Source organism: Apiospora phragmitis (assembly GCF_038363925.1).
Source record: "Apiospora phragmitis strain CBS 135458 chromosome Unknown utg000004l:1.0-3135199.0:1.0-3139288.0, whole genome shotgun sequence".
Classification (NCBI taxonomy): Eukaryota; Fungi; Ascomycota; class Sordariomycetes; order Amphisphaeriales; family Apiosporaceae; genus Apiospora; species Apiospora phragmitis.
Window position 1 is genome coordinate 299,072 of NW_027117402.1, and position 16,922 is coordinate 315,993.

General features: G+C 43.6%; 4 protein-coding genes across 4 annotated transcripts; 3 read left to right on the forward strand and 1 right to left on the reverse strand.

The window, feature by feature from the left end:
* Positions 1-60: 60 nt before the first annotated feature.
* On the forward strand, positions 61-2,733 carry PG994_003260 (MFS general substrate transporter; the record flags this gene model as incomplete). The annotated part of the gene is made up of 7 exons (XM_066854669.1): positions 61-327; positions 389-561; positions 639-1,683; positions 1,746-1,844; positions 2,239-2,385; positions 2,434-2,517; positions 2,566-2,733. The coding sequence occupies 7 exons, from the start codon at positions 61-63 to the stop codon at positions 2,731-2,733; spliced, it is 1,983 nt and encodes a 660-aa protein (XP_066718947.1).
* Positions 2,734-4,817: 2,084 nt separating this feature from the next.
* PG994_003261 (methyltransferase domain-containing protein) lies at positions 4,818-5,734 on the forward strand (the record flags this gene model as incomplete). The annotated part of the gene is made up of 2 exons (XM_066854670.1): positions 4,818-4,970; positions 5,054-5,734. The coding sequence occupies 2 exons, from the start codon at positions 4,818-4,820 to the stop codon at positions 5,732-5,734; spliced, it is 834 nt and encodes a 277-aa protein (XP_066718948.1).
* A 491-nt stretch (positions 5,735-6,225) lies between these two features.
* On the forward strand, positions 6,226-6,714 carry PG994_003262 (Mss4-like protein; the record flags this gene model as incomplete). The annotated part of the gene is made up of 1 exon (XM_066854671.1): positions 6,226-6,714. One exon carries the CDS (start codon positions 6,226-6,228, stop codon positions 6,712-6,714), a length of 489 nt encoding a protein of 162 aa, XP_066718949.1.
* A 460-nt stretch (positions 6,715-7,174) lies between these two features.
* On the reverse strand, positions 7,175-8,942 carry PG994_003263 (uncharacterized protein; the record flags this gene model as incomplete). The annotated part of the gene is made up of 4 exons (XM_066854672.1): positions 7,175-7,719; positions 7,839-8,062; positions 8,244-8,576; positions 8,713-8,942. 4 exons carry the CDS (start codon positions 8,940-8,942, stop codon positions 7,175-7,177), a joined length of 1,332 nt encoding a protein of 443 aa, XP_066718950.1.
* Positions 8,943-16,922: the final 7,980 nt, after the last annotated feature.

The following is a 16,922-nucleotide window of genomic DNA, read 5'->3' on the forward strand; positions in this document are numbered from 1 at the left end:
ACCAGTAAGCTCCCGGGCTCATGATTGCATCAAGCCCCTCAGCGCTTCTCTGCTTACCATATGGCCTTTCATCTTCAGTCCACCATCTTCGGCCAGCTGGTGCGCCTTGTGTCTCGAGGCAAGCTCTTCCAATATCCCGACGAACGGGACCCGTCTCTTTGGAAGGGGGCAGTACAGCGAGACGATGAGGCTCCAGGAGACAAAGGGAACGAAGGGCGGAGCCTGGCGACACCTGCACCTTCACCTAACTACCAAGGCTCAACCCCTCATCCACTCAGCGGGCACAATGTACTCGTAGTCGGCTGGTATGGTCCTAAGGACCCAGAGGTATCGACTGCTCCGTTCAGCACTTTCCTTCTTTCTGCTGCATCGCTAACCTTCCTCGCAGAACCCGCAAAACTGGCCCGTCGGCCTCAAGCACTTGATAGCCTTCCAGCTATGCCTGCTCAACTTCGCCGTATATATCGCCAGCTCCATCTACGTACCCGGCGAGGCCAGTCTTATGGCTGAGTTTGGCGTGAGCGACATTGTCGCCACCTTGGGGCTTTCGCTATTCACCCTGTGAGCATTCGAACGGAGGGAGAGCACACAGTTAGCCGGCTGTGCCTCTACCATACTGACTTGTTCTTATCATCCAGCGGATATGGCTTTGGTCCGATGCTCTGGTCGCCCCTATCCGAGATGCCCAAGATCGGCCGCTCTGGCATCTTCTTCTGGACCCTCTTCGCCTTCCTCCTCCTCCAGCTGCCCGTGGGCTTCGCACCCAACGTAGCCATCTTCCTTGTCTTCCGCTGGCTGACCGGCTTCTGCGGCAGTCCTTGTCTGTCGACGGGGGGCGGCACCATCACCGACATCTACCATCCAACCGCGGTCCCGTCCCTGCTCTGCATCTGGGCCTCGGCGGGCATATGCGGCCCCGTCTTCGGCCCCATCATCGGCGGCTACCTCGCCCCCGCGAAGGGGTGGCGCTGGACCATCTGGGTCTTCACCTGGATGTGCGTGCTCGTCCTCCTGACAATGTTTTTCCTCTTTCCCGAAACCAGCGCTGCCAGCATCCTGTACCAGCGCGCCCGGCGCCTGCGGAAGGCGATGGGGAACGACCGGCTGCGGAGCCAGTCCGAGGTCGACGCCGCGAAGCACCACACTCCGAAGGACACGCTCGTCATGCTGGGCTGCGCCTTCACCCTGACCTTCGGCGAGCCCGTCATCCTGCTCGTGGACCTGTACGCCGGGCTCCTGTACGGCGTGCTCTTCCGCTGGTTCGAGTCCTTCCCGCTCGTGTACGGCGACATCTACCACTTCTCCTCGGGCCAGCAGGGCCTCGTCTTCCTCGGCATTTTTGTTTTCGCCGCTCTCACCGTCCCGCTCTTCCTGCTCTGGACTCGACTAAAAGTCGTGCCCAAGATGCGCGACGGCAGCTTCGTGCCCGAGCATCTGCTGCCGCCCACCTTCATCGGCTGCTTCGCGCTGCCCGTCTGCCTGTTCTGGTTCGGCTGGGGGGCGCGCCCGGGGGTCCACTGGGTCGTCTCGGTGCTCGGCTCGGGCCTGTTCTCCGTCGGCATGGTGACGCTGTTCAACTCCATCTACAACTACGTCGGCATCGCCTACGCGCGGGACGCGGCGTCCGTCTTCGCTGGGGCCGCACTGTTCCGCGCCTCGTTCGGGGCGACGTTTCCTCTCTTCGTGAGTCGCAGCTTCTCGTATCGCGTCCGACGCTCCCTCGCTAACGACGGAAATAAATATAGGCACGGTCGCTGTTCGGTCGGCTTGGTATCGGTCCGGGGAACTCGCTGTTGGGCGGCATAGCTGTGCTGTTCATCCCAGTGCCGTTCGTTTTTTACCATGTAAGTTGAAGGAAGAAAGTGGTTCTATACTGTGGGCTGTTTATCTGACATTTCTTCGTAGTATGGAGCGCGCATTCGTAGCTGGAGTAAGAATGCGAAAGGATAGTATACATGGAGGAAGGCAATAAAAGGGGGAGAAGGGAAACTGGCACAGAGGGTAATGCGACCAAGAGAGTAAGACCATGGTGTTACGCGGTCACATTGGACCTAGAGTCCTCGGCGCTACGAAATAGGGTTATAGAAATCCATCCTCCCCGTCGGGTCCCACGTCTGTTTTAATTCTCCTCAGCTTCTCCAGCCGCCACTGGTCATACCCGTAGATCGCCTCCATCCCCTCGTCGCCCGTAGCGTAGTTTACATACGCATAGAGCCTGTCTCCACTCCCCTCGACCAGCGCCGCACGAAACTGGTTCGCGTACTCTCGCATCTCGGCGCATGGGTCAGATGGAGCCCCATCCCCATCCCCATCCCCATCACCACCGTCGTCGGAATCAGTGACAATCATGACCGGCGACACGAGCAGGTTATTGAACCGGTCCGGGTACGCCGTGTCGGCCTGGGGACGCGCTGTACGGCCTCGACGCTGTAGCCCTCGAGCAGGGCCGCGGACCCCTTTTGCAACCACGACGGGAACGCGGCAAACACGTCAAAGGCCCGCCGCAGCGCCGTCACGGTCCATTTTCGTAGGCCGGTCGGCGATAGCATGACCTCGGCGCCGTAGGCGCAGAAGGGCGACGAGAGGTTCGCGCCGCCCGCGACGCCGTTGAGCTGCGTGATGTCGACCACGTCCGTCGTGGTGGATAGGGGTCCCAGGGCGCGGAGGGGAGCGGTGTACCTGGCGGGGACTTGGGGGCCTTGCCAGATTACCCAGAAGGGCAGCACGGGCTAGAAATCAAGAAGCTAGGTAAGACAGGTATACATAGTCAATTGCGGTGTCAAAGGGGGATGGGTGGTGCAATGGTGCCCGCGACAAATCGGCAAATAACTTACATGTTCGGCATCGACCTCCGCCCTACGCTCGAAATGCCCGTAATGCGTCAGCTCCACCGGCCCCCGATCATTCCATTCGCGAGCTCGTAGACCCTTTCAAGTTTTTCGTGGAGAAGAGGTACTCCTCGTACGCCCACGCGTCCGTTCTTGGGCGCCCGGTCGAAGATACGGTACTCGACCGAACGCCACGACGCCGAAGTTGTGCCCGGCGCCGCGCAGGGCCCAGAACAGGTCCGGGTTCTCGTCGCGGGACGCCGTCACGACACGTGCTTGTGCCTCTTCTGTTTTTTGTTGTCGGTGTTGTTTGTAGTGGTGGTCACGACGACGACGCGCGCCGATACCATGTTGTCGGCCGTCAGGCCGTACCGGCCCTGCAGGAAGCCGTGGCCGCCGCCCAGCATGGCGCCCAAGATGCCGACGCAGTCGCACGCCGTCGAGGCGCCGACTTTGCCCTGCGCGAACAGGGCCGCGGTCAGCTCGCCCGCCTCCACCCGGGCTCCACGGTCGCGGTGCCGGTCCCGTCGTCGTGCACGGTGAGGGTGGGCTGGAACAGAGTACTCCATCTTTGCGTGGCGTTTTGGTAGCCCTCGGAGCCTGGGAGGAAGATTTGCGCTTCCTTGGAGAGCCTGGGTCGCAGGACGGTTGACACTTCTTCCGGTCGGTACTGTATAGCGTCACATGCGTGTAGCTCCCAATATAGCAAGAACCATACTAATGCCCATAATCTACATAGTCCGAGCATCGTAAGACGTGACGACGATTCTGCGTGTATCTCAACGAGACGTGGTCTGGATGCGCTTCTCAAGTTACCCAGTTCGGGGGTGGGTGTGCTGCAGGCCGGGCATCCTCTTCTTATGTTATGAAGTATGCATGGTCGACACCCGGTATACTGTAAAGCAGGCAGGCGGGCACTCTCACGTCACGTACGTCAAGCCAATAGTCACTCATGGCGATAAGCCATGTAAGACCGACCGACCACTGAGGTATCTGTGCACCTGTTTGCTGGCTGTGATTCTTGTGACCAATGTTCCAACGCCACATTGCGAAGTTGGTGCGGGATCCGATGCAGCCTCTTCGCTATGCTTTCTTTTCCACGTAAATCGAGCCCAATCGGAGAGGGCCTCGCCTACGAAACCAATGCAATGCATGATCCTAGCGGGGGAAGTAACATGACATTTTCTACCCGCATTGGATACATCTCCGACGATCGTAACCCAACGGTACTCTTGTGTGACCTGAGTTGATCCATCGTCATAATACATGAGGCATTCTACTACCGGCGACAGCACTGTATAAATTATGACGTTGGAAGGTAGCATCCTCCAATCACACGGCTGGGACAGTTTGTGTCCTGGAGCTTTGATTGGTCGTGGTCCTGAGTCCGTGTAGGATTTGGCAAACCTCCCTGCTCGGAGTACTGCGCAGTATAAACCAACCACACTAATGATGAACAGATGGATACCAGACCAGCGCAATAGATATAAGCACATAAACAATGCGCTGATGGATTCCGACAGCGCATTTGATGGGAAAAGACTTCTTGGTATATCCAGGCAAATCGGAATCGGGCTAGGATGCGTAGCGATGGACAAGTCCACCGTGTATGTGGGTGGGAAAGTACGACATATCCCCGGATCTACTAGTCTAACCGCGCCCGCAAGCCTACTACCTCGTTCGCGAGCCATCCCGTCCGGATACTCGATGAGCCTGCAATTTATGGACAGTAAAATGGAATTTCGGAAACAAGCATGACTCAGAATGATCTGATGAATACTGGTATCTTCACCTATGCCGACAGACTTGGAACATCTCACTTACATCCTTTTTCACCGGGTTGAAACGAATGATTCATTGATTCGGGTACTCGGAGCCGGGCGCGGCTAACGATTACATTGGCTGCATCCCTTAAAATGAGCACGTGGCCCAGTCTAGATCGAGCATCTCAATTGTTCAACAGAGAAAAGAAGAAGTCAAGAATCTGAAATGGCGGACAACAAAGAAGGTTACGATCCCGAGGAGATCAAAGCCAAAATCTACCATGCCGAGCTCCCATACGATATCGGCCCCATCCAGCAACTCCTCGAGGAGTACAGCGGCATCCCGGCCGAGGAAGTGAGTGCGCACATCCATGCCATCGTAAGTAGCACGCCCTTCTTCTTCATTCTCCGATTGATTGATGGAAGAGCTACATACTGACAAGGGCCCACCGACCCCTGCAGCGAGACAGAATGTGGGCCGTCAAGCCCTACGTCTGCATCGGCAGCTTCCGCTTCCTGTCCCTGGCCTTCGTCGACAACCCGCACTACCAGACCAGCCTGGCGCGCCTGCGGGCCCCCGGCTCCACGGCTACGTTTCTGGACATGGCGTGCTGCGTCGGGCAGGTGCTGCGGCACCTGGCCTGGTCCGGCGTCGACCCGTCGCGCCTGTACGGCGCCGACTTAGAGAGGCCTTTCATCGAAGCGGGGTATGACCTGTTTCGGGACCGCAACGCGTCGTTGGGAAAGCAGGCGACGTTCGTGGTGGGGGATGCGCTAGCTGGCGGCAACGGTGGCGATCCGGTGCTAGAGGTGTTGGACGGGAAGATCAGCATCGTGCACGCGAGCGCGTTCTTCCACCTGTTCACCTGGCAAGACCAGGTCGTCGCGGCGAAGAGGATCGTGCGGTTCTTTCGGGAGCAGCCGTCGGGCGAGGACGAGGACGAAGGTGGGGCGATGATCTTTGGTCGGCAGGCGGCCAGCACGTCGCCCCGCGAGCTCACGGGCGTGCGGGGCGAGCGCCGGTTCCTGCACGACGCCGCGACGTGGCGGCGGATGTGGGACGAGGTGGGCGAGGCGACGGGGACTCGCTGGCGGACGGAGGTCGAGATGGAGGACGTCGTCGGCCAGGGGCCAGACGAATAGTGGTCTGGCCGATGCGGGCACTAATAAGAGTAGGATGAACTTTGCCTGTTTCAGGCTGTGATGGCTATGACGTAGCGGGGCTTAGAGTGCAATAGGCATGTACGACAAAGATGGTACATACCACTTGCATGTTCATATTGTTTTCCGGTCAACTTTGACGATATCCTATTTGATAGAATCTACTTAGAAGTTATTATACATCTACCTATCGAACCCTCAAATCTTTGAGCCTAGTGGCCATCCTCTTCTTTTCATAGCGTAAGAGTAGAGTACTCAATTCCGGTCTGGAACTGCGTACTTGCCGTACGTTAGTAGTAATACCGACTGTTGCCTACCTAATGTGCCCAATCTTCCTTCCCCAAGTTCCCCAAAACTTCCCCCGACGCTTATTCCAACCCCGCAAAACCTCCCCGGATTCAACAGCAATGTTCACATCGCATAAAACCACGACAGGGTTCAACTTTCACTGCTACTTCCGCTAGTACTACAAGATGGCTTCTGCAGACCCTTCCGCCAAAGCCCTTACCGTGCGCTGCCAATGCGGCAACGTGAGCTTCCCGACCCCATCGGCCCCGCGCATCGCCCTCTTCCACTGCCACTGCACCGAGTGCCAAAAGCAGTCCGGGTCCGCGTTCGGCACCTCCGCCATCTACCCGGCCGCCGGCCTCTTCCCTCTTTCTCCGGCGCTCGAGTCCAAACTCGGGTGCTACGTGCGGTCCACCGACAAGAAGGACGGTACCCTCATGCGCTGCTGGTTCTGCCGCGCGTGCGGGTCGCGGCTGTTCCACCGCCTCGTCGAGCCCGACGGCAGCCCGCACGGCACCGTCAGCATAAAGGGCGGCTGCATCAAGGGCCTCGACTGGGCCGGCGGTAAGCACATCTACATGCGCTCCGCCGTCGTCAATGTGCCCGAGGGGACCGAGCACTACGACACCCTGCCGCCTGGCGAGGAGATGCAGCGGGAGGAGCCGTGCAAGTGAGATGATATTGCGCACCTTCTAAGGTTCTTGTGAAGATGCAATCCTGGGTTGGGTAAGTATGTCTCGTACGGGTTCCTGTCTAAATCACATCGGCCGGCCTTTCACGTTTTGTATCAATGTGTATTGAAAAGTGGACTCAATATCGCTAACCTAAGATTCCTTTTTAATCTGTACTTACCTAGTTACCTATACCCAACCTTGGTTACTGACCTAGACCCCTAGAACTGGAACATTTACCTGGCTTGGCACCCACTGGGCTTAAACCGGAAGACGTCTCTCGACAAAGGCAGTTGCCATTCCTCGACGTCGACACAAAGGAAATCTAATAGCCACTGAGCCCAATCCGTCCGCACAGCAAGCAGACAATATATGAGAGTAGATTGAAAATAGGAGAGGAGCGGGAAATGCCGGCTTGGTGGAGGCACTCGCCTCATCGACCCCTACCGACCTTGCCTTACCTTTAGACATCGGGTATCACGTTGGGCACGTTGTTAGTTCTATTTAGGGTGCACCAGTGCAGAATACGGCGGCGGATATCGTAGCTAAAGGCCTCGCACCGCATGAGCTCCGCCACTCTTTTGTTTTGGGTGGTGATGCGAAGGCTGTCCGTGCGCCTCTCCCGCCATATCCGGACAATTGTATCGCGCGTGTAGCCGTTAGCGAGGAAAAGGTCGACGCCGCCGCGCCCCACCAGCTCCACCAGGGCGACCGTGTCCCACTGCAGGATGTCAATCGGCCGGACATCGTAGTACTTGCGGTTTCCCCAGACGATGGCCGGGCAGATCTCGTTGGGGCCGATCCGCATCATGAGGGAGGCCAGGTTGGCCCGGTTGACCGCCGGGTCCGGGCCGGCGTAGCCTTCCGGCGGCTTGTCGCTGCCGGCCAGGTTCTGGAGCGCGCGTTGGGTGGTATGGGAAATGGGCACTTGCGCATCTACGACCAGCCAGCGCACCGTCTTGGGCACCCCGGTATCGCTGTTCAGGGCCTGCTGGAGCATATCCCACCCTAGTTTATCGATAAGGTGCTCGGCCGGGTAAGGCATTCTCCTGTAAGTCGCCACCAAGCCATTGTATACGGCTTGTAGCAGGGGAGTGTGTCGTCTGATTCGTTTAATTCAGTCATACCTCGGTAGTTATACAGGTGCCCACCCATCGAAGCACTTCGCGGCACAAACGTGTTGATGATCTTGGTCGCGTTCTTCATGGCCAGCGGCTCCGAAGCTCGTGCCACGAGATCATCGAGCCCATACCAGTGATGGAGCGGAACGGCGAATCCTGTTGTCTCTAGGCTCTTTTGACAGATTTCGGCAAGATAGTCGGTCATAGCCGTGCTATCCTGGGGAGATGTCCTACTTCATTCACCCACAGGCCGATTTGGGTGGCTAGGTTGGCGTGGGTCTGCAGGACGTGATTTGTATACGCGTTAACGAGCTCCAGCCCGACCAGTTGACCGATGAAGAAACGGAGCATTCTCGTCCAGCTGGCCGCCACGCAGCCCCCATACATGCGCCGGGCCCGGGGTGACCATACTTTGTAGTATATGAACAAGTGGCCAGAGCTCGATAGCCAGGTCCTCCAGACGCATGCCAGTCGTCATCGACGAGGTTAATTAGGCTCCATTTCCGCTCAAACGAAGGCACAATCCACCGGTCCAGCCCGTCCAGACTGGCGCCCCGAGCCCAAATCTCCCGCATTATATCGGTGCGGCCGAACACGCTGGCGTAGTAGATGGGCCGGACGAAAAGCGGTCTCGTCTTGTCCCGCAGACGGGGGAAGGTCTGGGCCCAGTTGAGGTCCAGGTCGAGGCCGGCGTTCTGCCACGCGTCTAGGTTGTCCCAGATGACAGACATGGGCGCGCCGGCCCTGATAGCATGATGAAGTAGCGGCAGCCTTTCTGTCTCGCAACCTGGGTTTCCCATGTGCCACTACAACTGGTACTCGGCATCTAGACGGTAGAGCGAGAACTTGTCCGAGTTAAAAAGGGTGGGGTGCGTGTGACTCAGCACAAGCTCGTCGAGCGGGCGCAGGATCTCCTGCAGCGCTAACAAGACGTCGACCGGGACATCCTCGTGGATTTCCTTGTCCGCCTTCTTGGGGAACTGCCCGTATGGGCCTTCCTGCGCTGCCGATGATAACGGCGGCGACGAGGAGGTCGACGGCGGACAGGAGGTGCAGCCAGGGTAAGAATGTGGATGGGTCCGCTTGGTTGTTGTTGTTGTTGTCCGCCATTTTCAATACGGTCAAACGGGCGGTGTGATGACTGGGGTAATGGTAGATGTGTGAGAATAAACCTTTGCTCACTCAGGTGTTGTGTTGTTCTGTGTTGATCGGCCCTACTTTCGGGCCGATTACCGAGGCCTTCTTATAGACCTTGGATGTACCTTGCTCTGCTTGTTCGACAATTCCTTGTCTTGCTCCGAGTTGAAAGGCGACTACTCAAATGAGGTCATTGCATAACTAAGCCATTGTGCGCTTTGTTTATTGAATGAATAGGAAACAATATATTTGTCTAATCACGTTAGTTACTGTTCCTGTACTTCAGAACACACGGGCAAAAACGCACAAAGTTGTGGAAGTAAGCACCACATGCTGGAGGAGCTGCCTATAGGGGCTGGCGGACGCAAAATTAAGCGGGATCACGGACCATGGCGTCAGTATTGGCCACTGGACGTGTAATAGTGTGCATGTAAAATATGGCGTGGACTTGCTGTGCTTGAGAACATAAGCCAGCTGACGGTGCTACGATCACCCCTATGCAACGGCGACCCCTAAATTTAGATAGCCTTTAATAGCACCACATATAAATCAGTATATAAACTAGTTAGCTTTTAATTTATAGTTAATTAAATAATACCATCTTTTTCCTTTTCTTTTCTTCTTTTTAATAGGCTATAAACTTAACGAGTTAATATTATAATGCGTAATTTAAGATATTATAAATAGCTCGTTAATAAAATAAGCCGCCGAGAAGTATAATATTCCTGGAATAATTCTAAGGGCTTAGATTTACGGCTGTAAAACTATAAAATAACGGAATAAGTCCTTCTAAGCCTTAATAATAGCGGAAGAGTTTTAGATCGTGACTTAGTGCCTTACGTAATATAATTTAAGCTGCTTATTAATGTACGTTATTTTTCGAATATTTACTTAACGAATTTTTTAAGCTAACGAGATTAATATAATACTCGGTAAGTACTAGGTTAAAAGATTTATTACTCGTTATTTATTTATCGATATTATTTTTTTTAAAAGGATAGATTTCTTAAGGCTTAATATAACTTTTATAAAAAAAATTATCGAGTTTTATAAGCGGCTTAATAATCCTATTCTAAAATCGATCCCTTTAAAGTTTCGGTTTAATATCGACAAGATCGGTAATTAACTCGGCTATAAAACGAATATAATAATTATTAAACTTATTAAAATAAAAAAAATACTAGTTATAAACTCCTTTAATTAAAAATAAGCTTTTACGGTTAAATATAATAACGCTTTAAGTCGAGCTTTACCTTCTTTTATTATATTTAAGGGTTAATAAGTCTAGTAGTAATAGTTTTTAAAAGAGTGTTATAACCCGACTTAACTATGCGGCTAAAAGACCCCACTTACCGGCACGGGGATACGATAACCCGATCCGGCTACGATACCATAGTTAGTAATCGCACCGCTAGCTATATTAATATATACGTAGCTATACTCTAATATTAAGTAATAAAATAAACAGCCCTAACCCGCGTAGCTATAAAACGAATAAAGGCAGACCTAATAATTAGGTGCGACGAGTCACCTAACGAGCTACGGGGGTAATGGGAGCGTAATACCCAAAGTAAGCTAACTAGAATAGATCACCGTGATTTAAGGGATGGATCACCGTGAGCTAATAATAGGATTATTATGAGCTAACGGGTAATCTAATAAATTAATAAAGGAGAAAACTAAATATATAATAATAAACGTTCCTTATATATTTTATATAAATATTTTTTATTTTAATAATTAATTTAAATATTAATCTTTATTTATTAATAAAATAAATAACTTTAATAACTTTATTATAAATACCTTTAAAATCTACGCACTTTAATTATCTTCTTTCTTATAAACTATTACCTATTATATCGGTAAAAGCGGATTTTTATCGTACGTTTAAATACTTTTTCGTATTATTAATATAAACTTTAATATATTTTTACTAATTTTTTTTAAAACTTAAATAACGTTCGTTATATTTTAATCACTTTTATTCTTACAAGTTATTACTTAAACTTTTAAGTAATAATACTATAAGAACTATATTTACACCTAGCCTTAGTAATACCGTCTAATAAAGAAAGATTCCTATCGCCACCCCTAGCACCTCTTAATAAGACCCTACTATAAATATTAATAGTAACGATAGTAATAACGAACCTACCCGATAAACGCTAGCTAAACGAATTAAGGAATTTAAATAAAAAAGCGCCAACTATTAACACTACTACGTCAAGCTCGAAAAAAAGCGTAACGAACTCTTAATTAAAGGCACCTTAGAATAAACACCCTATAATATTAACGAGCTACGCGAAAAAGTACGTCTCTTTTATATAGCTATTAATATTATTTAAACCCCTATTATATTAAAAATAAGTATAAAGATTAATACGTTAACGCCTTTTAACGGAATAAACGGAAACCTCCGAGGTTTCTTTATTTAAATTAAAACTTATTAACGATTTTACGAAAAAACGTTCTAAAACGCCACTTAACGAGTTATCCACGCCGCCTCGTTTTTTAAAAATAAGGTACTCGCTTAATTCAAACCCTATTTAAATAAACTCGTAAAAAATAATTAATAAGTTAAACTATACCGCATAAAGGTATAACGTATTTTTAAAAGTTACGACGGCTTCGAACAAACCTTTAAATCACTCTTTTAAAATCCCGATAAAAAGCGATAGGCGGAGAAAGAACTCGAAACCTTTAAATAAAAAAGATTAACCGCTTCCTATATAGCCGAGTTCCGGCGTATTATAACTCGATTGAATTATATCGAAGCTACGAAAATTATAATATATTACCGAGAATTAAAAAACGATATTAAAAATAAACTTAGCCGGCTTAACGCCCCTAATAACTTTTTTTCGTATATAAAGCTTATTATTAAGATCAATACTTATATATATAAATAACGCCGCGAAAAATAAAGCGGAATTTAGTAATAAATTAGTTAAACTTAAGCTAATACGGGGTAACCACGCTAATATAACTATATACCGCTTAAAAACACTATAATATATAGTTATTATAATAAGCCTATAAACTTCGATATTACTAAATATAATAAGCAGAATAAGAATTAACACGTTACTTATTATAACTATTAAAAATAAGGATATAAGGCTCGAAAATATCGAACATTAAAGAAAAACTTCCGACGAGTCTTAAACAAATAATAAATTAATACTATTCAAGTAAAGAACACCCCTATAATAATTATTAAAAATAATAGCTTATTTTAAATAGCTTATTACGATAATAGGTATACCTCTCACTTAATAAATAAAAAAAATACCGAATAATTCCTTAAAGCCCCGAAAAACAAAAAAAAACATAGCCGAAACGTCGTAATAATACGAAAAGAACGATCCCTTCTTTATAACAAAAATAATAATTTAATAAATAATATTACGAACTAGTTAAAATAACTTATAAACTACGAACGCCTAATAAGTATATTAATAAATAAGTTAATACACGAGATCGCTAAATTTAAAAACTTAAAAACTAACGGAGAACTAGCTATCCCCGGAACTCCTTACCTCGATTCGAAACACCTACGCTAAATACTTATTACGGCCGGCTTTAATTAAGAAATCCACGATAACTACGCCGTAAAAAACGATTTATAAATTTCTTTTATATATAAAAAATATTTTATATTTTTATAAATTTTATATATATATAACGCTTATATAAAACACCTCGTAAAAAAACTCGAGTACGAATAATTTCCTTAAAAAATTAATAAATAACTTATTATATAACCATACCCGGACTATATTATTAAAAAAATCCGAACGTCGATCCCTAATAAACGACGCGCATACTTATTAATATGGTAATTACGATAATACCACTTAAAAAAACGAAATTAAAAAAAGTATTTCGAAAACTAATATTTTAAATACACTTAAGAAAAATCGCGAGCTTATAAACGTTTAAAAGAAAGCGCTTAACACTTTTAAAACGTATAAATATACGCCCGATAAAAAAACCTCCTTAATATATTAAAAAACTTATAAAGCGTTTATAAATTACCGCGAACTTAATAAACTTTCGAATTACTCGAAAAACCCGAATCTTAAGTATTAAGGATAATACTTCGTACGAGAGAGAGTATAGAAACACCCCTACCGGCATACTAAAAAGCGCCTTATAAAGAATAAAAGGAATAATAGTAACGATACGATAATCGATCATAAAAGATTATTAATTACTTATAGGAACAACGTTTAAAAAATAAACGCCGCTTATTATAAAAAAACGATAATAAGCGGATTAAAACAGGTCCCTATATTAAATAACGGATAATTAAGCTATTTATAAATATATTATATTAATAATAAACGTAAAAAGAGTTTATATTAAAGCGCTACTCGATAGCGGAGTATAAAGAAACTATATTTTATTACGAATCGTTAATTATTTCGAACTCGAATAATAAGAGAAAAACGCCTTATACCGATTTAAAATCATTAATAAAGGATTTATAACTTATAACAATAGCGAAGTATAAAAAGAAGTCGCGAACTTTCTCATTAATATTAAAAAACGTTATAAACGAATTACGTATAACATTACGGACGTCGTAAGATATGATATAATTTTAAAAATACCTTAATTACGGGTAAATAATTTTAAAATTAATTAAAAAATAGGCTAACTTTAATAAAATATACTAAAAAAAGGTTTAATTAATAAATAACGGTTTAAAAAACAACCTCTTAATAAACTTAAAATATTTAAAATATATATTATTATTAAAAAGCCTAAGCTAAACGTTATAACGATTATATTAAAAAAGTACCGGTAATTCAAAACACTTTTTAATAAAAAATTAGAAACAAGCTTACCGCTTCACACATAATAAAATTATAAAATACCCTTTAAAAATAAAAAAGAACCCTTATTTATATCTATATATAAACTTAACCAGGAGTATAAACAAGCCCTAAAAGAATATATCACGGAAAATCTCGAGAAAAGAGTTATATAACCATTCACGTTACTAGCAGGCTTCCCTATCTTCTTTATCCCGAAAAAGAATAAAAACGAGAAACTTAAATGGCGTATATATATCGATTATTAAAAGCTTAACGAAATTACTATTAAGAACTAGTACCCCCTACTTTTAATCGGCGATTTATAAAATAAATTATTATACACTAAAATCTTTATAATATTCGACCTTTTTAACGCATATAACCTAATCCGAATTAAAAAAAGAGAAGAATAAAAAACCGCGTTTTAAACTAAGTATAACTATTTCGAATATTAAACTATACCGTTTAATTTAATTAATTATATTTTACGAAAATACTTTAATAAATTCGTTATAATATACTATAATAATATCTTTATCTATTTTAAGAATAATAAATAATACTAAGAATACATAAAGTTAATATTTTAAAAGTTATAAGATACTAATCTATTAATTAACTTAAAAAAGAGCGAATTCTACTAATAATCCGTTACCTTTATAAAATATATAATATTTTTAAGCGAAATTTAAATAAAACCTTCGAAAATCTTAATAATTAAAAAATAACCTACGCTTATAAGCGCTATAAAAATTAAATCCTTCTTAAAACTAGCTAATTATTACCGGATTTTCGTCCCCGGATTTAATAGAATAGCGACACCCTTAACGAATTTAATAAAAAAAAAATAAAGCTTTTTATAATATTAAAGAACAAATCTTTAACGAACTAATACTTCGCGTAATAAACCCGTTTAAACTTTTTAAAATCGAAACCGATATATCGAACTATATAATCAGAGGATAACTTAATTAACGAAATAATAACAGAAAATTATACCCGGTTACATTTTTTTAAAAAAAGCTTAACGGATTAAAACTTAATTATTAAATCTATTATAAAAAATTAATAAGTATTATTAAAACTTATAAAAAATAAAAATATTATTTTAACGAAATAATAAAACTAATTAAAATTTATACCGATTATAAAAACTTTATAATATTTATTATTATTAAAGAATTAAATAAATAATAAATATAATAATTTAAATTCTTATTAAAATTTAACCTTACTATTATCTATTAAAAAAGTAACGAGAACGGTCGCGCCGACGCATTAAGCCGACAACCGGACCATTAAGAGGAGGTCCCGTCCGAAACGCGGACTATCCTTACTTATAACTAAAACGGCAACCTTATATTATCGAAATAATTAAACGTTACGAATCACGTTTAACATAATAATAATTAAATTATTAAGTTCCGGCAATTTAATTAGACCCCCGACCCCGCGAGCTACCTTAAAGATCACCTCGAAAACTACGACGGTCTCACCTTTTATTAAAATAAGATCTATATCTCTAAACGGTATCGCGAAAACTTTATTAAAAAATTCTATAAGCATCCTATATATAAATAATAAAGAATATTTAAAACTTAAAAACGGATTACTAAGTAATTCGATTATAAAAACCTTAAGCTAATCGTAATTAAAATAATTAGCGAATATAACCTCTATAGTAAAGCTAAAGTTACCCGATACCGACTATATAAAGAACTACAGCCGATCCTACTACTAAATAAAGCGTAAAAAACTATTATATTTAATTTCGTTATTAAGCTGCCCTTATTGAAAAAACTCTTAATTAAAATCGATTACGATAATATTTTAATAATTACGAATAAACTTATAAAATATACTTACTTCTTACCGTATAAAGAATTAAATAATATTAATAATTTAATATACACATTTCTTCGAATAATCGTTAACTAGCACGGATTACCCGAAATAATCATCTCCGATAAGAATAAACTATTTACCACTAAATTCTAAAAATCGCTTAAGCTAAAGCACCCCCTCACGGGCCACTTTATTAAGCTACCGTTACCCCTGTAATTAAAGCTATTTTTACGGCTAGAATTAATATAAATATATTATTTTTCGTTATTTTTAATAATAATATAGTTCTCCGCCTCCGTGCTATTATTTTTTATAGCTTTTATAGCGTTACGAGGCCCTCTTAATACTTCGACGTCGCTAGCTTCGTCCTCGTATACGACCTTACCCTTTAGCTTCCGCTTGGCTTAGCGTATATTAGTTATACGAATAAATCGTTATTTTAATACGATTCTTATTTTTTAATATATTCTCGTAATTTTTTTATCGAGTTTAGTTTAAAAATAATCGACTTAAGCTTCGAAATACGCGATTTTATTAGCGTTCTAATTTAAAGCTTTATTAACCTTTTTAATAAAGAGTTATTAAGAAAGTATTTTAAAAATAAAGTCCGTAATAGCTAATTTTTAATTATTATTTCGTAATTCCTAATTATTAAAGGGTGTTTTAATAAGTATTAGAACTAATTCGGCGAAGAAATCGGGTATTAATTCTTTCTTAATTATTTCTAATAGTTTTAAACGTGCCCGGGTAACCTTTATATTTTTTAGAATAACGTATTTTAATAATAACGGCTTTAAGCGATTCCGCGGATAAATTTTAACCGTTTTTTAAACGTTTTTAATTATAAAAAGAATTAATATATTAATCTTAGTTTAACGGTATATTTTTAATATATTTATTTTCGTAGGTTTTAATTTAAAAACCGTATTTAAGCACTTTTTTAAAATAATTCTTAACCTTTTTTTTAATAAATTAAAAACTTTTATATTTAAAACCTATATTATATAATTATAATATAACTTATAAAAAATTAATTATATTTTATTTAAAAAATAAAGCTATAAAAAATTATTATTTATATATAATTTATAATTATTATAAACTAGGATAACCTATTTATTATTATAACGAGACCGTATATAAAAGATAAAGATATTTTAAATCTAATCTAAAACTGTGGCATTACCAGTCTACCCTCTAGGCGACGTTCTGAACCGCTAGTTATCCTAAAAATAGCCGTCTTAGTCTAGAAACCACTAGCTTTAGACGTCGGCCCCTTTAA